At 24.9% G+C, this 23,573-nt stretch overlaps 1 protein-coding gene across 1 annotated transcript; it reads left to right on the top strand.

Moving 5' to 3' along the window:
- The first annotated feature begins 1,882 nt into the window (after nt 1–1,882).
- LOC129969174 (uncharacterized) lies at nt 1,883–17,377 on the top strand. Its single transcript, XM_056083613.1, has 7 exons — nt 1,883–1,901; nt 2,455–2,520; nt 5,108–5,176; nt 5,932–5,973; nt 8,183–8,203; nt 12,261–12,320; nt 16,978–17,377. Exons 2-7 carry the CDS (start codon nt 2,455–2,457, stop codon nt 17,218–17,220), a joined length of 501 nt encoding a protein of 166 aa, XP_055939588.1. The 5' UTR covers nt 1,883–1,901; the 3' UTR covers nt 17,221–17,377.
- Nucleotides 17,378–23,573: the final 6,196 nt, after the last annotated feature.

Here is a 23,573-nt window from a genome sequence, read left to right as displayed (position 1 = left end):
CGTGAATTCAGTCAGTACTTTATAAATGACAGTGAATAGTATCGTTTAATAAGCAATAAAATTACATTTATTAATGTTCTTGCAATTTTTTATAATTATTAAAACATAAATCGGCTAAGTTTACCAAAATTAATCGAAACACTCAGGAATGCGCAATGAAACTTAACATTAATTTTCATGAGACAAAAAATCATATAAAAATGTTTTAATTCTAAAGGCAAAATATTCTATCAATCTTGTGCAGAATTTTTTTTTCTTTTATTGAAAATTAAAGCACATAGTATTTTTTCATTCATCAAGAAAATAAAAGCTCCTACTTGATATTTTTTTATTCGTAAACTGAAAACTAATGAATGATATCATTCTAAAGACATTCATGGATTTTAAGTGTATTTAGAATATCATACTTTTATCATACTAAATTAAATGGCAACCTATTGTATGATAAATGATATAGCAATTCCCTATACTTTTATTCATATATTTATACATAATCGAATATTTGGTAATTTTTCTTTAAACAAGATATTTCAAATTCAAGAATCACAAGGGGTAACACATGAATTCATGTTCAGTGACAAGTTTACAAATTTTTGTATAACAGTTTTACTACATTTTATTCCTAAGGATGTAATTCATAGGTGATTATTTTGACTGAAAAAAGTGTACATAAATTTTTACGGGAAAATTTAGTGAGATAATTAGAAATTTTATTTTACTTATACAAATTGTTTTTATTTAAAATCTTAGATTCCTGAAAGAGTTCGATGTATATGAAGATTTTTTACTTATTACGGGTCGATATAAGGGAATTCGACAACATTTAATGAAATATTTAACAAATTATTTGTATCAAAATTTCTTTACAATCTCGATTCTTAAAGTTTTTAAACTCACAAGCTTTCCTGAGATGTAGAAAATTTCACATTCTTTTTCTACCGGAAAGTTTTTGTCTCCATTTTGTAAAAGTTTTTGCCTGAATTCATTCAAGGAAAATTTCTACAAAAAAAATTTAATTAATAAAGAATATTCAAAAAGAAATTCTTATGAGAGCTGCCTCAATATTCTTTGTAGAAGAAAGCAAGATGCTTATGAGAACACGTGAATGAGAAATGTAGGAAACAGAGATGGTGAAGGGCTTTAAGTGTTAATTAAAACATTAATTATGTAGATAAAAGATGTATGGTGATTTAGATAAAAAATGTATGGGTGTTTATGCAGATAAAATTGATTAAACATTAATTATGTAGATTAAATAAAATTATTGTATTAATAATTATTCTCAGGAAGAACCTAGGTACGATTGAATTTCCTTTTTTTATGCAAGTGAGGAATTGTAAAAATAATTCATTGGTTTTAAAATATAGAAAAATAAATCCTGAATAGTTGAAAGAAAATAATCTTTAGAACTTTTGTGCATTTTCATTCTAATGCTTCGAATGAACCCATATTTTTATTGAATATTCTTTTCCGTGACTTATATAAGGTTAACATTTGTTGCTTTCTTTTTTATTATTTCTTGAATTATCTGTTTTATTTGAAAGCATATAAAAAAAAAGAAAATAAGAAAAGCTTTCATTTCAATACCTTTCTACTTTTTCCATTTTAATATTGTAATTTCGGCTTGAAAGTAACATAAAACGTTTCTGACCACCTGACGCATTGTGTGACTTTCCTGTGTTCCGTATATGAATGAAGTAGCTGGACCGTAGATTCAAAAGAGTCAAATAATAACAATAATATTTCGGTTCTCCCCTTTGCTTTAATCGTGTCAATCAAATATGGCCTCCAACTCATGTTTACGTTGATTTCTTTTTTAAAAATCATGTATATATGCTTTAATCATGTGTTTGAAGTTGATTTTCAAACTTGGGAACTACGATAGTAAACAGATATATCAGGTGCAGAACTTATAATGTATCTCTTATAATTTACTATTTATATTATAATAAACTTTCGTTTGCAATTGAATTTATTTTTTTAATTAAAAATTCTTAATTTAAAGTTTCAGTTCGCAAGTTGCATTAATATTAACTACACTTTATTATTTTGTTAGTTAACTGATTTAATATTATCTACAAAATAATATTTAATTAATAATCTCATTATTATTCCCTATTTTCATAATTTATATTTTTATTTGGTTAATATAATATTTGATATATATATAATACTTTTTAAGCGTATTTTTATTTAATATATCAAATTATTCAACGCATATATTTCTTGTAATGAATTTAAGATATATTTGTTTGTAAACGAATTCATTTTAATTTGGTTTCTGGAATATTTTTAAATTTCAGTCAATTAGTTGAAATTATTTTAATTATTGTTAATAATTTTAATTTTTTTAACTGTATTAATATTCATTTAAAAATTTATTTAAAAACTTGCAAATCAATGCATATATTATTTTTACCTGTATTATTAATGTTATTTCATTATTTTTCTTAGATGGAGAAGCTTTTGTTAGTACTTTTCCTTGCAACAGTTGGCGCAGCCATACTTTTCCCGATAAATGTATGTTATTTTATTTTTCTCATATAAGATAAAGTTACAAGGTTAGACACACAATACTTTACAAACATTTTTTTTATTTCATGTATATATCATTAATTAGTATTTTAATTTTGAATTTTATGCAATATATTAGTATACAAAATGTATAGTATAATCTGTTTAAATAACTCAAAAAGAAATAAAATGTATAAATAAAAAAGATTGCATAATATATTGAAATTTAGCATATATAATTAAAACATATAAGTACTGAGATTAAAAAAAAATTGCAAAAAGTGTGGTTACAAATTAAAAGTTAAAATTTAACTTCCTTTATATTTTTTCAAAAAGTATGATCTTAAATTACTTCTTTAAATTATTGCATTAAATTGATTTTTCTATGCAATATCTAATTTTATAAGAATCTGATAGAAAATAAAAAAATAAGATAAGCGAAAGAAAAAATTCCTGAACTATCTCTGTTAGCAATTTTAATGCTTTGGTTATTAAATAAAGTAATTATAAATATTAAAATTTTCATTCAACGATAGCAATAAAAGGTTCGCTAAAATTCTTTAACACCCTCGCTCTATTAATTTTTCTTACACAAAATAACAATTACCTTTTGTTTCGATTCCCCAAATATTTTCCGAATTATACTGACATGTCGTGTATTTATAAATATTTTAACTCAAAATAAAAGTGCAAGATTTCAACAGTTCCTTTTAGGCTTGCAATTAAAATTTAACGTTTAATTAAAGAAAAACGGCAACAACAGAGGATGCTATTTAAAAATTTAGAGAAACAAAAATCTGAAAAAACTCATATTTAATAGCTTCAATATTTTTTTTTGAAAAAATTTACAACAGTATGATATATTTAGCATCTTTATCCATCGAATTGTCTCCATGCAGTCTTCGAAGATGATTGCCAACACTCTTTGGCGGTAATCCAAAAAATGTGCAATTTTAACAAAAGATCTAAACAGAAGAAAAGGGGAATACAAAAGAATTATCAAGACCGAGAAACAGAGTGCCATGGATTATGCTATCAGGAACTCTATTCTCCTAGTGAAATTCTACAAGCGAAGATTACTGCTACAATCATTTTCTTTTTTTATACTCACAAGCATTGAAAATCACGTTTTTTTTCTCATATTTGTTAATGAAATGCCAATTTAAACAAAAAAGCTTATAAGGCAGCATTAAACAGAAACATAATAAATTAAGGAACTCACGGCTTAAATCAACGATAAATTGTATATAAAATGAAAAAAAATGATGAAATTTTCTTATTATACCCGAATTATTAATGTATAATTATTTCAAAATTTTAGTTGCTAAATAAAAAAAAATCATTGAGTATTTTATAGTTGATGTACTAATTTATAAATAAAATCTTTATTTATTATCTACTAGGAACCGAATTGAGTTACTGGATATGATATTCCAGTGTATATAAAGCCTAAATTCACTTTTGTATCCATTGAATTCAAGTGAAATGGGAATTATTAGTTATTTGTAATCAAAATTATAACTAGTATTCAATAACGGATAAAATATGTTTACATTAACCGACTGAATGGGGCATGCAAATTAATGATTATTTGCAATAAAATAGTATAAGAGTGGAAATGCACAATATAAATTACGCTATTTAATTACACTTTTTTATTTAATAATACTAAAAAATAACATTAATTAAAAACTTTTTATGAAATCATCAATTTAATTGTTCAATCTTTCTAATGAATAAATTTATTTTCAATCATACGTATCTAAAAGGATTAGATCATAAGTAGAATGTAATAGCTGAACTACAAAGAAATTTAATAATTTGTGCTATACTATTTAGTATAATTCCAAATAAAGTTAAATTTTTTTTAAAAACTGAATGATCTGAAGACTGAAGCATGTGCAAGCACTGCTCATCTTAGAAAAAGAACAAACTGCACTTGTTAGCTTCATATTTCCTTATAAATTTATTATATAGAATTGAACTTATAAAAATTGACTAAGTGAATATTTTTTAACATAATGAAGCAACATTCTATAATTTTTACAGTTTATAAAATCTGTTGTATTTTTAATATAAACATAATAATTATTTATTGTATTTTAAATCGATAAGTAATAATTATTTATAGAATTTAAAATATATAAAATGATGTATTTCTCTCAAACCTTTTTTGTTTATACTGTCTCTCAACTATCAGTATGTTACCAATTTCTATTTTTATTAAGAAGGTCATTAAGCAACCTACAAAGTTTTCAAATAAACTTTTCCTATGAAAATTGAAAGCAATGAAATATATATTTATATGTAATTCTTTTTGTTCAACAAATATTTGAATAGTATTTCTAATCTAATCATAATAATGTATTCCTAGTCAGTTATTTTTATAAAATATTATCGATTTAAAATTTTATTACATAGGTCTTTCAGAAATCTATGTTTTGAAATAGATTTTGTAGATGACATTACAAAACATATTTTTGTATTTTGAAAAAAAGTCATTTTCAAAATCGAAATAAAAGGGTATTCAAACAATGTATATTTACACTGCTTCCATTTATTGATCATTTGATTTGATTTGATTGTTTTTCAGTTAAATTTAAAAAATAATCAAAGAGTGATGAACGTGTGCATCTACTCTGTTGATCCTTCAAGATATATGGTAAGCTTTCTTTTATCCTTTAAGTTTTTCATATATATATATATATATATATATATATATATATATATATATATATATATATATATATATCTGTGTGTGTGTGTGAATATATAATTTAACTCATTTTTATTTTCTAGACAGCATTGCAATAATTAAAAATTTTCGGAACTTATTTATAAGCTATTAAATTTCAGTTAAGATAAGAATAAAATATAACCTAAAGCCAAAAATAAAATATAAGAATAAAAGAATTATGGTTTTTAATGAAAGTGCACTTATAAAAACTATGTTTTTTTCCAATTGAAGACGTTGAATATATTTAATTTCATCAAAGGGAATTTTCTTATTGCCTTTAAGAAAATTTATTGACAACTCAGAATCAATAAAAGGAAACAAAATAACTCTCTTTTTTTTTTCTTCTCGTTACTGGATCAGATTTTCTGCCGATATGTTAATATGCAATTATTTGCTATCAGAAGCAAATTTTTCTCAGTTTTAATTATATTATTATATTGTTAAAAATTATAAGATATTGCATATACTAGGCTGTAAATGGAAGATTTTATTTCTTCTTAGATAAAATATTTTATGGAAAGGAGTGTTTCAAAAATTTAAAGCTTTTTAGCGTAACTTATCTTAATTTCAACGAAAAAAAGTTATTCCTTCTAGCATAACTGTTTTTTTTTACAGCCCAATTATTTTTTTTAAAAAAAAATATTATTCTTTCTAATATGCAAATCTATATTTTTTTTCAGCCAAAATGTTTCCTTTGCCCAACTGATTCTTATGCTAGTGTGGTAAGTTTGAATGGATGTAAGAAATTAATTACTTTGAATTCCTCTAAGTTACACAAACTTTGTTAAATATATACAGCGGAACAAAAATAACCTTTTAGAAAAATGTAAATTTATTTATTTTCCTAATGTACAGTTTACACTTGAGTCCATGAATTTTAAAATCAATTAAAAAGTTTTTCATGATTTTAAAAATAGTAATAAATCAATAATAAAGTAGATTGTCGCATTATACTTTTTCCTTTCGCATTTGACAATAAATAATTAAATATAATTTTAAAAACTACTTTTTAAATGAATCAATAATAACAACTTCACTTGTTTCTTGCTTTATATTCGATCCTTGATTGTAATTATTGCGAACTTTAAATTTTTGTAAACAAAAGTAATAGTAACATTCTGGATAAAATAAAAATGTTCGGAAGATTTACTACTTTATAATCAAGAAATTTATTCGTGATATTTTACAGCATAATGTGCATATATTTAATGAATATTTCTAAACAATTGTACTATTGCAACAAAAATTCAGAAATGTAAAAATAAAAAGAACTAAACATACCAACAATTATCTTTTTATCACCATTCCGACCTAATTTCATGAATCATCCGGTATATTAACAGTAAAAAATATAATAATAGATTATGATCAATTTTCATTTAAGCCAATATGTTGGATTCAAGTTTTGGTGACAGATAAAAATTTATGCATATTCAGCTGCTGTTGATTCAAGCTGTCATTCCTTTCTTTTGTATTCATTTCTCTCTTTCATGGTAATAGATGCAATTTCAGGTGAATATGAAATCGGACATTTTTTTGCATTAGTTTCAAGTATGAGCAATATATCTGTACATAAATCTACGTAGTAATTATTTGTACACTGTTTATAAATTAAGGAATTCCTTGCTGTCCAAGGATTCGATTCAATAATTTCCACACCTTCACAATACCTATTTTCAAGCTTTTCCTTCACCTCAATACTATACAGATCAAACCGTATTTTGTCGGTTGTTATTAACTAACTTGCCACATTTAGAGACTTGTTTAATAGCCCGCTTATAGACTTTTTATGCAGTACAACAATTAATACCGTTTTTTTTTTTAATTTGTCAGCGTATTTTTTAATACAACTGAGATACATCATTTAATCTAATCAATCTGCTTCAAATTATTGAGATTCAAATTTTTAAAAAAAATGTATACACTGCGAAATAAGTGCAGAAATGAAAATCCTATTTCGAAGTTAATGTCCAAAAAATGCAATTTTTTAAAACGAATTTTAACATAGGCAAAAACATGCGATCGAGTGTTTTGATGAAAGAATTTGAATTTTTCCATAATATTGCTTCAGACTGAAACCGAAGAAAATTTAAAAAATATATATTAAAAGAAATAAAATATTGCACGAAAATAAAGCTGATATTATTAAAAAGTTAGTTTTTTTGAGTTTTGTGATAATGTAAAAGCTTTTGCACTACAAGAAAATTTTTGGAAATCTACGGTACTGTATAAACAGAAAGCTATAAACGTTTTCGCATAATACAAGCATATTTACATAACGAGTGCAATATATATTTTATTAGTTCAAATGCAAAATATTAATTTAATTAGTGATGTAATAATATTGCGAATTATGAGATTATATGTTATGAATATATGAATTAATTGTCCCCTTACTTAAGTTCCAATTCTTATGTAAGTCTGTCTTGCCTTTGCATTATATCCCACTCCTTGTATGGGGAATAAAATTAAAGTTATAATACTATACAAAGTTTAACAAAAAAATTTAAAACAATATTCCAATTTTATTAATAAATTGAATAATTATGTATTGAACAATAAAGCAATCTAACAATTATTTCTCTTAATAATTACAAATCTCTCATATATAGTGTGTTATTTTTCATAAATCACATTTCATTCTTTTGCTCAATTACCGAATAAAAGTTAAATTTTTAAATTTTTAAAAGTATATATTTTTTTTCTTTCAATGAAGTCTCCGTTGTTTATGTTCAGATTGTAAAGAAACAATTATATGTGCAACAATATTTGTTTGTTTTATTCTAATTTCTGAATATATGTGTTGATTAAGCTGTTCTTGTAATTAAACACATTGATAGTCCTTAAGCTATTTCAGATAAAGTGCTTTTATATTTGTTATTTTAATCAATTATTTAAAATTTATTAATAATTTATTTTTATAATTTTCAGCTACAAACATGCGTCCAAGCTGTAAGTATAATTTTAATATTCTTCAGTCAGAGCTCTTGATTTTAATATAAAATATTGTATGTGGAAGATAAATGAGAACTGGGATACAAAAATTTATTGAAATAATGCATATAAAAATCTCTATAAAATGCATGTCGTGAAAAACATTTTTTAATCTAATTTTAAAATAAGATTATAAAATCAAATTCTAAAATTAATATATTTTACTGTATATCAGTATATTTCATTTTCAAAATTTTGAGAAATACTGCTATTTTTATAATCTAGCATTTTATTTAAAAAATCCATGAAACCCTTAAATGCATATCTGGATCCCTTGCAACAATTTATAACAAATAAAATATGAATTCTTATTTTACACAATTAACGACTCAAGAGTGCGAATTGCTCAATAATTTTTATTAACATTCTTAAATGATTCCTATACTAGATTCCTGTAAATATATCATCATATGTTAAGTACGAAAATAGGTTTAAAAAAATATTATTTTTATATTTGCAATTTTATTCTCTTAAAGAAGTCTGTGTAACTTAAAGGTAAAAACAGGAACATGACTGTGCAGCCTGCATTAACGTATACTTATCTCATAGATCTCTTACTTAAAGGCTTAAATAAACACATTTATAAAAAACGTACTTATAGGTAAATAAAAAAAGTTGTCAATTTTTATTATTTATTTATTCCTAAGTTTCTGCAAGAATATTTTTTGATCTATCAGATTGATGAATTGTGTCAATACAGGATTCTTTTTTTTATTTTTGATAAATATACAATAGTTTTGATAAATTGTGTACAAGTAGGCTGCCTATTAACATTTATATATTACTACTCTTTATAAGGCGCAACTATGATCGACGTAAGCCCAGAAAAAAATTATAAATCTGATTAATATTTATTGCTCATAACGCACTGAAACTTTTGTGAGCGTAGATTGTGATCGATTACTCTGATATTTTTTATCAGCTTTAGTATGGGAGTAATTTCTAAATGCGAAATTTACTAGAAATGAAAACTTATAATTACAATAAGAATAAAAAGAATTAAAAATCAGCTTAGTATGATGATGGTATGTTTGAATGTTTAGTAACGTTTACAGTCGTTATGTAGCACTATAAAATATTATAACTTTAAACGAGCAAACTTTATAAAATTTTCAATTTAAATAAAGTTTTGCTTTTTAAGTTTATATCTAAGCTTTTTAAGTTCCTGAAGAAGCGAGATTTTATACACAAAAAAATATTTTCTAACTATTAGGGCTCTTTTCTATCTGCTCTCGTGCTAACAATGTCATTAAGAGCCATCTCGTACATTTTTGTGGTACTTGCATTGATGCTATTGGATGTTAACCTATTGGAGCCTCAAAACTTTGTGAGGTGACACTGATGAATGTGAGATGAATTAAAATTGAGAAATATCATATGTAATCAATATATGATTTGTATCTAAATATTTTCTCCGAAAAAACATGATTTTTCAAACCTTGCTTATTCTTGTGTTTAAATGTGAGTGAAACATTTCGCTACATCTTTGTAAGGACGTATAATTATACTTTAAAGGAAATTTTATATTTGCACCAATAACAGAAAAAAAATGTTATAAGAAAGCTTGGAAATAGAGAAATTATTACAGAAAAAAATACTCCAAAGACCAAAAGACTAAAAAAAAGTCAACATTTTAAGAACTTCCATTTAAAAGGTTTTTACAAATATTAATTACAAAAATGTCAAGTAATTGTTAATTTGTATGAATAGTAATAGCTATATACGCCAAAATAAATGAAGGCAATAGATATTTACAAATGTCTCTATTTAAAAAGTTAATATATTTAATTTAATTAAGCCGTTCCTTCATATAAAAATAATAATTCTTAGATATAGTACTATATTACAAGCTATAGATCAGGATTTAATTTTTTCAAAGATGTAAAAATTACATTGTTCTGATGATATGTTCCAGATATCCACCAAAGATTATTCCATCTAGTGTTATTTTATTTTCACCAACTCCATTATGGGGCATTTATTGCACCGAAAATGTCGCAATGCTCAGTATTGTTTTCATTTCATCCCTATTTGAAAAATATTTATGTCATTTTTTTGGCTCGCGAGAGTTTTCAGACATATATTCCTTTACTAAATAGATATGACCTTCAATAATTCAGGGAAATTACATAAAAAAAAATTGTAGCCAGTCTGCAATTCAGACGGTCAGATCATATCCAATAATTATTGTTATTCCGCTCCATTATGTCATTTTTTCGAAACAATTGTTATTGTATTACGGTGAATAAATGTTGCTTAATACAAAAAAGAGCTCCAGTGGATACAGGTAATGAGATCTTTTTATTAGTCATTCCGATTGCATTTGTATTTATATAGCAATTGTGTATTAATATAAAGCTAGAGAAACCTGGAGCATAATTTCCAGAGAAATATCAACGGCATGACTTATTTGTATATTGAAACTTATTTTATTACATAAGCCACCAGGTTTCATGTAAATGAAAAATACAGGGTAATTATTAAAAAAAAAACATCCCGACATATGAGACCAAACTATCATACCGTTCATAGGAAAGAAATAAAATTTTGGTTCAAGATATATTGAGGTGTACACTTAGGAATCATACGGAAAACAACAATTAAAGTCACAGTGTTAAAATTTAAAAAAATTTCAAATTCAAACATCAACACTTTTTATTGGGCTGAGTTTTCCGTAGCAAAAAACAATAAACAGCTTTGGAACGGAACTTGTAGTACGAAAGTCATCAGCACTAAACAGGCTAAGAGAAAATAACCTCAGGCAGTAGAGAAGCAACAGAAAGCAAACCATTTCATTGTGTTTCACAAATTTTCTACTTAACTTTCTGCAATCACGATGGCATTTTAGATGCGGCAGATGCTGCTTAGAACCGAAGCGCGTGCCATATCGAAGTGAATCTGTTGGATTTCACGTTTTTTTTCATACACCATAGTTATTTTCTCTCTTCTTTTTAGTCTGTCTAGAGCTGGTGATTTTCTTGCTATAGATACAATTTCAACGCTATTTATTGCTTCTTGCAACGAAGAAAAATAAAAGACAACAACACCAATAATTAAAAATAGTTGGTGTTGCCATTTCAGAATTTTGAAATTTTATCATTGTAACCGTAGAGTTTAACTGTTGTTTTCATATAATTGTTGAGCGCATATCTCAAAATACCTTGAAATAAAATTGTATCTCTCTTCTGTAAATGGTATGATAGTTACGACCTCATGTATCGAGACAGCGTTTTTAACAATAACCTTATATTTCGTTTAGTTTAGCTAGAATAATATGCAATTTAAGAATGTTTTAGTTTTTGTAACAAAGCTAAGATATAAGTAAAACGCATCTCAATAGTTGTAAGCAATATTCAAACTAAAAATTCTTGACTTATTTTAAGAGAATGGATATGTTATAAATTGACAAAAACGGTAAAATATCGAGGTAATGATCTTCAAATTCCGAAAACGACACCATACAACTAGACGAATGAATTGGTTTAAATGACAACAATTCGTAAAAGAAATTTCAAGCACTATTGAGCCTCGTGGCCAAGTTTTGGCTTCAGTGCAGAAAGTAAATTTTTAAAGGATCAATACTCATTTTGATAGTAAGATTGAAATATTAGAGGCAGGATACCTATTCATTTGTCATCCTCATCATCCATTCATGGTTCAATGTTATAAAGATAGTCCTATTATATTTTTGGAACCTTAGATGTTAACAAACTAAATCAGAAGTTATTCTATCTTAACTCGCTATCTAGTTATCCAATGTTAATCTAACTAATCATGCTAATATGTTATTAATTTTCGTATTTCAGTTTAGAAATCAAAATAATAGTGATTGATATATTTCCTTTTTGAATTATTCAATTGTTTTCAAGATTAATTCGTTATTTTCAGTTCCAAGAATCAAATGACTGTCTTTTTTTACAAAAAAGCGAAAAATGGCAAACTGGCAATTTAAAGAAATAGTTTATTCATTTTAGTAAATAATTCATTTTTACTAATTTTTTTTTTCTCTTTTCAGGCTGCAATTCCTTCTAATGTATCATATACCCAAGCAAACTGCATAGAACAAAATTGTGCGGTATGTTTATTTTTTTAAAATTTCAAACAATTATTTCAACTTTAATAATTATTATTTATTATAAGTTAAATTGAACATTTCTTTGTATTATTCTCAAAAAGTAATAAAATAAAAAGCAATGATAGATTTTATGAAAAAATTAATTTTGAGACATTATAAGACTTCAAAACTAGCTCTAAATTATTTAGAAACAAAAGTGAAAAAAAAATGCAATCTATAAAAAAAAGTCAATGTTTGTATATATATTCTTTAAATTATGATCATTTTTAGTCATTTAATCAAATATTAAAGAAAAATCAATCTTATTTAAGGTATCCGAATAAGTTCAAAGAGGAATTTTTGGAAAAACAAATATTTTAATATTTATATGATATGTAAGTATAAACTGATGAATAAAAGTGAAATTATTTAAAAATATATGTAAAAAAATCCTATTTTAATATGAATTTTACACATTTTTACAAAATCTAGAATTGTTCTAGAGTAAAAATTGTTACAGTTTTTTCCTTGTAACATTACATGTGTAACATATTTTAGAATATAACTAACTATTATCTAAGAATGATATTCAAAAATATTTTTTTTTGTGTAATATATGAAATTATCTATGAAATTTTTTCAATAATATTTACACTAAACAATTATAAATCCACTTCTAGAGTATTCAATATCATATCCATTGTTCATTATATTTTGCGTAATATAATTTAATTAATGAAAATTATAAATAATAATAAAAAATTTATTTAGATTGGTTGATTATTTTTTAGAAATAATGATGCTTATACAGTAGAATTATGAAAAAAAAGACTCATTCTTCTGAAAATGCATTCAAAGTTTTTAAATTTTCACAAATAAGTATCATTTACATGTCAATGATTTGCTATAAGTTGGCTTCTAATTTACATAGAGACAAATTTAAGATAATACTGGTCACAGAAACGTATCTCTTTTTTAAAACTGCAAATAAATTAATTAATAAAAATGCGAATTTTTATTTTAATTTGATCAAATATCTTAAGACCTTACATTAAGCGCGGTTTTAACTCTAAGCAGTAGGCTAATTTTTAATTTTTCTTTGTAACATTACATTTGTAACTTATCTTAGAGTGTAATTAACTATTATCTAAGAAACATATTAAAAAGTAACATTTTTTTTGTGTAATATAGGAAATTATCTATGAAATTTTAGAATTTTTTCAACAATATTTTTCATTAAACAATCATAAATCCACTTCTAGAGCATTCAACATTATATCTATAGTTCATTTCATTCTTTACAACATAACGAACAGTAATTATAAATTTCATTCAGATAGGTTGATTGTTTTTGTTTTTTTGAGATATGACGATACTCATACAGTAGAATTATGAAAAAAAAAAAAAAAACTAATTCTTCAGAAAATGAATTTACAGTTTTTAAATGCTCATAAATACTTATGTGCCAATTATTTGCAATAACTTGACTTCTAATTAACATAGAGACAAAATAAAGATACCACCTGGACACAGAAACGTATCTATTTTTTGACACCTTAAATAAATAATAAAAAAATTCTAGTTTTCATCCAAATTCATGTTTTTAACTTAGTCGGATATCTTAAGGCCTTACAATAAATACGGTATTAACCCTAAGAATTAGGCTTAAAACTTTTTGAGGTAACTCAAGGAATCGAAATTTCGACACTACTGAGTATAGCATTTGATAAACAGTTTCTTAAAAGAAAAAATCGTTTGATACCAATAAAATATTCTTTCATATGGCATCATATGAAAGAATGTTTGAATTTATTTAACAAAATTATATTCCACTGAAATCTGAGTAGTGTCTAAAAAATAAAATATCTATCATTTTTGTTTTATTATTACACAGCTCAATTCAGTCCCATAAATATAGTAGTCTTTTGTGGATGCGTTTTATACAAAGAATGACCTCCAAATACCTGCGTATGTTCTTCCTGTGGCTATTTACTGCAAATTATTCCACTAAGACATATTGTATTGTTTCTAATAGGAGAAAGGGTTGATTTATTTGTCTATCGAAATAGGAAGTCCTGCTCATTCTGTTTTATCTTCGCATCAAATGAATAAAAAAGCCTCTGAACAATCTGCATCGATGTATAAATGCGTAGGAGCTATATTTCAGAAATACAATAAAAATCTGTGACGATATTTCCGACACTATATTTTAACACCATGTTTATGAGTATGATTTCCACATAGCGCGGTGTTGTCCATGACAGCTGTAATAAAAATACTTCTTGTTTAAATTTTTAAGCTTTTTGGAAATTACATTATGAATAGATCCTTTATTTATAATATTTGTATTATTATTATGAGATTTTCAGTTCATTGGCTTACGACAGAAGAGCAGACTATGCTTAATATAAAGATCGGAAAAGGCCCAGTTGACTTACAACCATCTATAGCCTTCTTTTACATAGATATAATAAAACAGCAGTTCGAAAACAACATAATTCTATTAAAATCGCATGATATTTAATATTCTATATTTCTATCCAACTACAAAAAAGGAAAGAAATATGTTTCGAAGCATTGCAATCTTTTAGCATTGCAATTATATTTTGAGGCATATCGCAATTATTTAGTAGTACATGTTTATACAAACTTTGCATAAATGAATTTATCATTCATTAGAGGTATCTCATTTACTCAATTATTGAGATCAAATTTATTAAATTTAATAAACGTTTTTTAGAAACGTCATTTGCTATGAATAAAAATAAATAAATAAAATAAAAAATTAAGATATCTGGTATGCTTATTGTCAAGTAACTGTAGGGACCAACAAATATATTCATTTAATGATGTATGCATGATGTGATTCCAGACATGAAGATCAGCAAAATCGTTATATATCTATTAAAATTTATTTAACATATTGAAATTAAGATTTTTTTATTAAAATCTCTAATTTCATCTTCAGTCTATTTTTAAAAAAATGACAACATATATTTTGACATGTGTTCCTCTCTATTCTAATGTATATTCTAGAAAACAAATTCTGAATTATATTAAATTTAATTTTCATTTATACCAAATATATATTGTTTTATATAAATAAATATACATATCTGATTTATATTAAATTAAAATACTAGAGTTGTCTAATTTAATAAAATTAACAAAAGAAATAATAATACGAAAATTTAGCTGAGAATGCGTATTGAGAAATAGTACATAATAATTTATATAATACCTCTAACTTCAAAATTAAGGAGAAGGTGATAATGAAATCATTAATGCAGCTCTTTTAATAAAAATGATGATTTTATGCTTATAAAGTGATTGCATTTTAATGTTTATGCATACTCATTTCAGAAAAATCTAACTCATTTTTATAATATTGAAAGTGAGTAAATTGAAATTTAAGAAAATTAACTGAAGCTATGCATATATTAGAATGATCGTATAATTTTCCAATGGGTTTATATTTATCAAGCATTTTATGCCTCAAATATTTAAATATAATTATTGCATTAAAAATTGAACCTATTTAATAAAATTTTTTAAAACATTTAATAATTTCGAAGTAAAATATGTCAAGCAGATTATGTAAATATTCTGTAATAAATTCATTCAAAGTTAATTTAAATCTAGGAAAATATATATTATATCAAAATGTATTTTCTGTAAGATGGATTTAATTGGTTACTTTTAATTATTATTAAAAATCTTCATTAATTATTTATCAGTTGAAAATTACAAATCATTACAAATCAGTTGAAAATTTGTATTTAGAAACAGCACATAATATATTATATAACACTGCAAACTAACGAGAAGAGTAATGAGAATAGCATCTCCATTGACATTTTCTCATATTTAATGAGAATATGATAATGAAATCATTAATGAAGCTCTTTTAATAAAAATGATGCATTTTATGCTTATGATGTGATTGCATTTTAATTTTTATGTATACTCTTTTTTGGAACTCATTTTTATAGTATGAAAACTGAATAAATTGAAAGTTAGAAAATAAATTGTAGATAATCGTAAATTAGAATGATTAAAGAATATATAATTTTTCATTGGATTTATTCTTATCAAGAATTTTATTTCTCAACTATTTAAATATGGTTATTGTATTAAAAATCGAACGTATTTTATTAAAACCATTAAAATATTTAATAATTTCGAAGTGATATGTGTCAAGCAGATTATGCAAATATTTTGTAATAAATTCCTTCAAAATTAATTTAAATTGAGAGAGATAAATTTTATCAAAGCGTATTATATTGTAAAATGGATTTAATTGGTTACTTTTAATTATTATTAAAAATCGTCATTAATTATTTAAATTTTGTCATATCACTAATATTTTCGTTAATCTATAATTGAAAACAAGGGTTTTCTTTATATGATAAAGAATAAACACAGAGAACAATAGTTTATATATCCCGTTTCTTTATAACGCTCAAGAAAACAATTAAATGAAGTTAGCTTCTTCTAAATATAAAAAAGAAACGTAATATCTCGAGATATATTTAAGAGATTAATTTAACACCCTTTCGAGAAAACGAATTCCCACTTCTAGCCCATGGGAACCCATGAATCATACTTGCTGCCCCGACTGCTAAAAATAGCAACTAAGATATTACATTTTGTCCCCTTCATTTTTTTCCCACTCCAGATCCGGCGAGGGAAACGCAGCATCAATGATGAAGGAGCTGCAGATAATTCCTTCAATTTCTCTGAACCAAGTAGTCCTCTGATCGAAGGAGCACAGCTTCACCAACTAAATCCCAATGCATCGTTCTATTATGGTCCAAATAAGAAAAGCTATAACAAGGATTTGATTATCGAGGATACTGTGGAAGCCAATGCAATGGACTTCGATGACACGGAATTGTTACTGGAATATGATGTGGCTTAAAATGATGGATTTTATATCATGATTTTATTTTTTGTACTTAAAACCAGAGATGGCAGTTTTTGAAAGTTATTCTTGTATGCTTTATTAGCTGAAAATAATTTAGAATCTTAATTGTTGGTAACAAGAGTGATCGATTGTGTAATATAAATTTGTTTAATTTTTAGTATATTCATAGATAATTAATGTATGTATATATATAAATATATATGACAACATATTTAACCTTTGCATTTGTTTAATAAATAAAGTTTATTATATATCCTTAAATATTATTTGTGATATATTTTCATTTTGATGAGAACAAAGGTAGCATGATAAATTGCTTCATATTGCAATTTGTAAATTTTGAAGTAAAAACTATCAGCAGAGGAACATGTGGGATAATCCCTCTAATAAATAAAATATTCATTTCTGATTTTCTTGGCACTATAAATAAACTTACAGAAGCATCGTGAATCAGAAATTTTCAGTACATACAATTTTTTGCTAAATTATATTGTTTTAGAAAGAAAAAAAAATCTTGACATATTTACTTTATTAATCACATGTTGAATATATTCCATTCTTTAGGATGAAAAATTATAGAACCAAATCTGCATTTCGAGGGGATTAGAAATTTTACGTTCATAGAACTTTTTTTGTTTCTGAATGAAAGAAATTTTAGGCAAAATATTTCCTTTATTAATTTGTCATCCGAAAGAATAGAATGTATTGGCCCTACAATTAATAAAGGAATATTTGAATTGGCCCTACAATTAATAAAGGATATAGATCTATATCCTACAATTTGTACACTTCGTTAATAATATTATGTATTATCTATTTAAAATTTAAAAAAATATAATCAGCGTATGTGAATTATCTGTAGCTGTTTACAAAATGGTTGAAATATTTTGTTTATATTAAAGGATGTCTATGAAGGGAGAATAAAGTAAAAGCAAAAAGAGAAATTAAAATGATGGCACAGAGTTGCACAACAATGAAATATTCTTTTTTATAGAATATTTTTTTTGAATATTTTATAAATATTCTTTTTTACAGAATTTTATAGAATAAAGTGCATTTAAACAAAAGTATGCTAATTTTCAAACATTGAATATATTTCATTAAAAATAAAAGCCATATTTGTAGATATTTCAAAAATATTCCATTAAAAAGATTCCTATTTATTTTCATAATATTGTCAATGTTAAAGAGCTATTATATTAAGAGTGATTTATAGAAATAAATTTTCTTATTATTTTAATTCAATTGCATGTTGCATGACAATATAATTAAACACTCGAATAAAAAAAAAATAGTTTGCATTTAAAACAATTATTTCTCTCTAATTTTATTATCCTATTGTTTTGGTATAATATTAAATAATTACAACCATTTTTAACACTTTGATTTGCTATTGAGAATGTAAAAAATGTGCCAGCCTATATGTTTGTGACAATATTCCTACTCATTTTTTTTTTTAATTTTTCAATATTCTTTTTTTTTTCTATATTTTTTTGGCATAACAGAAAAATACAATTTTTAGAACATACTGTCCCAATTTAATCTAAAAAGGTAAACAAGAAACTGTTAAATGTCTTTCTGAACCTCCCTCGTATGCAATGGTTATCTTCATAAATCTGAATATGAGTGTCACAAAATTTAAAGATAAAGAATTTTTTTTTTTGTTTATGGTTTACATTAAATTATTATTTTATGGCGATGAATTTAAGGCAATAAAAGAAAATATTCTGAAATAAAAATTATATTTTATCAAACAAATATGAATATTATTGAAACAGTTCAAGAAATATGCAAAATTTTATTTAAATAGCAAATACATTTAACTATAGTTGAAAATTAATGAAAGAAACTTTTATTTCTAATTTCATCTCGGTTATTGTTCTTATAAAATATAAATTGAGATGAATACAGAAACATTTACAATTTGATCATCTATAAATTGAATTGTGTATTTCATTGAAATATTTTACTTCTGAATAAAGAGTAAAAAATGTTGAAAGAATAAAACACACATATTTAGACTTCAAATATTCATAAAAATATTATGAATTAGTTTTGCCATTTTGAAGTCTATGAATATCTTTTATTAATTTAAAATTGCAAATTCATCTACACATACGCAAAGTTGGTATCAAATGTATTTTTAATTTAGTTTGGAATAACTCTTACATAATGGCAGAAAAAATAATTTCAAAATTGGAAATAAAATCTTGTAGATGTGAAAATAATTAAATGATTATTCATGTGAACGTTTGAAATATAATTTTGAAATAATTATTATTTATGAAAATTTGCAGTGCAAGCCATCATTCATTATTGCTTTTTATAAAAATCCTTCACTTCAATTCCCAAAATTGGTTTTTTCCTATGTCAGTTCATTAACACGAAAAATTTGATTTTTTTTAGTAATAAGAATTCATTTACTGTAGCGAAATTTTATATAAATTTCCCATTTCTAATGAATAATTAGTGTAAAACATGAGAAAATCTTATTCAATCATTTAAATAATCTAAAAATTATTTATATTTCCAGAATTGTTCGACTAATAAAAAGTGTGGAAAACTTTCACAAATTTACAAATCTTAAATTAGCCCATAACGCTGAAACTGAGATTGTTATGAGGGCTTTTGCTAAGAAACCGCAAGCTTCTTATTCCAATATCTAGTATTATAAATTCGGGAGGATCCTATACAGGGTTAATATCATGAAAGTTTGTTTTGAGCTTCCCATATACTTAAAAAATGTATTGTGATCCGGTGACATATACCGGCCATCTTATTCCTCGAATAAGTTTTAGCTTCATAAGATTAGTCAAAAATTGAGACTTGAATAACCATATAAAAAAGAAAATGACACCAATGCTACTAGCGAACACTCAGGAAACTAATCTTTATAACCTTGTGAAGGTCAAAGACATGGAAAGGTGTATAGATCATCACATATCTTTTCATATCTTTTTTATATCTACATGATTCCTTCTCTCATAAGGATTACACTTCCACAATGGTAATTTATTATCTTCATAACAATAGAATTTTAGTGGGAACTAAACTCTCGAAAATCCTTCTAATTACCACGTTTTTTTTATTCACTAGGGAAGAGGATATGTTCTTTATCTATAGATTCCAAGAATAGCTTTTTTTGTTTCCCACACACACGCACTAAAAAAACAAACACATTTTTTTTTTCTCTATTTTGTTGTTGACGGACAATTATTGTTTTGAATTAAATTTTTTGAGTTTTCACCATTTGTAGAAACCGTAATTCTTTGGGGAACTTGGAAGGTTTCTTAGTGGTAATCCAAATAGTATATGTATTTAAGTTTGTAATATAGGTATCATAATTTGAACAGACTGCGATAAATGATTCAGATTGTTTCATTACGAAAATTAATAACCAATTGTCTAAATCAATTATCCAAGCTAACCAATATATTTTGACTGTAATTATTTAGCTGCGAGTTTATTCTTCTAAAAATATCATTTCCGTAGGAGAAAAAAACAGAAGAATAGAAGAAAAAAGTTTTAAGAAGAAAGAAGAAGAAAGTTACATAGAAGAATAAAATATATAATCAATTTCATATTTTTGGCATTTAAGTTCACGAAACATTATTTTTAAGAGCTAGAAATAACACCAAATATCAACTAGATGCAGATATTGCATTAACCGTTTTCTAAATTATAGACAAAGATCCTTTTTTAAATACTATTGATTGATATCTTGTATAATTAATGATTTAGGTATAGCTTTAAATAATTATAGCTTTAGCTGAATGGTATATGCAAGGAATATAACAATAAAATGATAGCTTTGGAATAGATCTCGTAATATTGAATCATAACCAAATGATGTGGTTGATGCTTGATCCAGCACTTTTTCTTTAATATTCTACAAACCAATACGTGTGAAGACATTTGGATCTCAGTAACAATTTTAATTTTATCTAAAGAAACCTATAAGACTTGGAATAATTGGCTATCGAAAACGAAACCCATCGGACCTTCAGCTGAATCCGTATCACCAGAACCTTGGGAAACTGAGGAAAATATTATTTTTATAGAAAGAAAATTAAACACCAATTGTTAAAAAATAAGAATACTTCGTTTCTTGGAAAAAGAATCTTTTGTCATTTAAAAGACTTTATGTATTGAACTTTTGCAAGCTTTGAACATTGACTTTATCATTTTTCAAGGTAAAGCGAAAAAGCACAGGGCATTCATTTGTTTTCTCCTTTGAAACGTGACTTATATGTTTCCGACAAAGAAATGGAATATCCTCTTAGTCACGTAATACGGAGGAGAATTTTTATTAGGAAGTTGAATAAGTAGAAAATTGAAACTCTTTGGATAGAATTTTGATTGCCTTTTCTTAAAATCTATTTAACCGTTGCTTCAGATCTCGCTCTTTTGTGACTTCCTTTGATTCCAATATACACACAGTCAATATTATTATATATCTTTCTTCAATGCTCTTAAATATTCAGTATAATCATTTTAATCATAATTAATCACGGTGGATTGCATCTGATCATTAAATAAACATGGACTTGTGTACTGATATATTATTCTAGTTACTTTCAACCTCCAGGTTAATCAGGCAGAATGCTGACTTTCTGATATCTAAAATATCAGTAGAAGGAGCATTTAATTAAAATTTCATTTAATTTTAATAAGACTGAAACATTTAAATTTAATGAAATTCACTTTACTGTAAATTATTGCGAGGGCAAATAAAAAAAATCTCTCAGCAAATTATCAAAAAAAAAAGCATTCGGACACTTGTTATTGCTCGGAATTCATAAAAATTAAATTCAAGATAAAGTGCCATTCAATTTAGAAAAATATTTTCTTTTAAAATATGTAATTCACATTCAGATAAGGGGCCATCTATATATTTATTTTTGTACATTCTTCGAATTTCCCAATTTCAAACCCTAATTTTTCACCTCTTAGATGACTCTGCATAATAAAAGAAATTCCTAAAAATAGGAGTTTCAATAATCGTCTGAAAGATATATGAGAAAAAAGATGAACGCAAACTATTATATTCATATAATTTTTCAATTAATTGCAAACTTTAAAAAAAAATTACTCAATTTATAACTTCCCTTATTGAAGTTTTCGTTGCAATAGCTAATACGAAACTTAGCTCTAGAATTACTTTTTTAAGAATAATGTTATAAGCAATGGAAGATTAAACACAAATTCTGCCGGCGTCCTGGCATAGGGGCAGCGCGTCTTCCCCACGGTTCAGGCGTCTCGGGTGCGATTCAGATTGGCGCTACAGAAAAAACAAGAGACGCTCACTCGGTTTAAACCACTGACTGATAACTGTCAGTGTCATAAATAACAACAACAATTAAGAATTCGAAATCCATGCTTTTATTTGTTTATATTTAATTGTAAATAAGTAATAGACATGTATTTATTTATTGGCATCATTTAAAATAATAACAAATTGCTATTAGTTTAGAAATAAAATTTAATAAATTATTTAAATATATAAATTATAATTAAAATAAAATTTTATAAATTTAAAATTTTTGCAGTTACTGAAAAATGAAAATCAAATGCTTTTCTGAATCATTTCTTCATGATTAAACCATAAATAAGTATGATAATAGTCGATTCTAATAAAAATTCTTTAAATCATTTTTACACATGTTTTTATAATTCGTATCTTTTTCCCAGAAAGAGTATTAAATAAAGAAAATAATCATCGGAAAGTATATAAGTGTTTGTTCCATTATTAAAAAAAAATGCATTTCGTTAGATTTTTACTCAATGATGATTTATAAAAACACTTCTCCCTAAACTTTGTACTTTGTACAGATTTTTGCTTCTGCTCTTTTTTTATTAATTAAAAATTTACAAATCATTTCTCCAACTGTAAACAGTTCTCATTTACCCAAAAAAAATTATCTTAAAATGTAACCGGATTAGAATCTGCTATATTTGTAACTATTTTCCTTTTATCTTATCTTTCCCTTATTTTTATCTTTATCTAATTGCTTTAAAAAATTACTATCGTAACCTTAAATAATGTTAAAAGACTTCCTTTATTTTCTGACAGAGAAACGTTAAAATGGCACATCTCCTTGAAAATTTGAAATTCGTAAGCCTCAGAAAGTGTATCATTATCGCTACATGTCTTAAAAATTACACTACGGAAATGAAAAAAATTTGAAATGACGATTTCTTCTTGCTGATTTGGTTAACATCAAAATTTCAAATAAATTGTTAATCAGTAAATACGAAAATTGATTAAAAATATAAAAAAATACTTTAATTTTCTTAAAAATGTATAACTTTTGACTTGCTTACTGAACGTTTTAATGTAATTCTAG

The sequence above is a fragment of the Argiope bruennichi genome, chromosome 5, assembly GCF_947563725.1.
Source record: "Argiope bruennichi chromosome 5, qqArgBrue1.1, whole genome shotgun sequence".
NCBI lineage: Eukaryota > Metazoa > Arthropoda > Arachnida > Araneae > Araneidae > Argiope > Argiope bruennichi.
Note: the sequence above shows the minus strand (reverse complement) of the source record. Positions and strands in the feature narration are given on the sequence as shown.

Coding starts and splice junctions, on each gene's coding strand:
- LOC129969174 (XM_056083613.1), top strand. CDS start 2,455: ATGGAGAAGCTTTTGTTAGTACTTTTCCTTGCAACAGTTGGCGCAGCC. Junction 2,521..5,107: donor CCATACTTTTCCCGATAAAT/GTATGTTATTTT, acceptor ATTGTTTTTCAG/TTAAATTTAAAAAATAATCA. Junction 8,204..12,260: donor TACAAACATGCGTCCAAGCT/GTAAGTATAATT, acceptor TTCTCTTTTCAG/GCTGCAATTCCTTCTAATGT.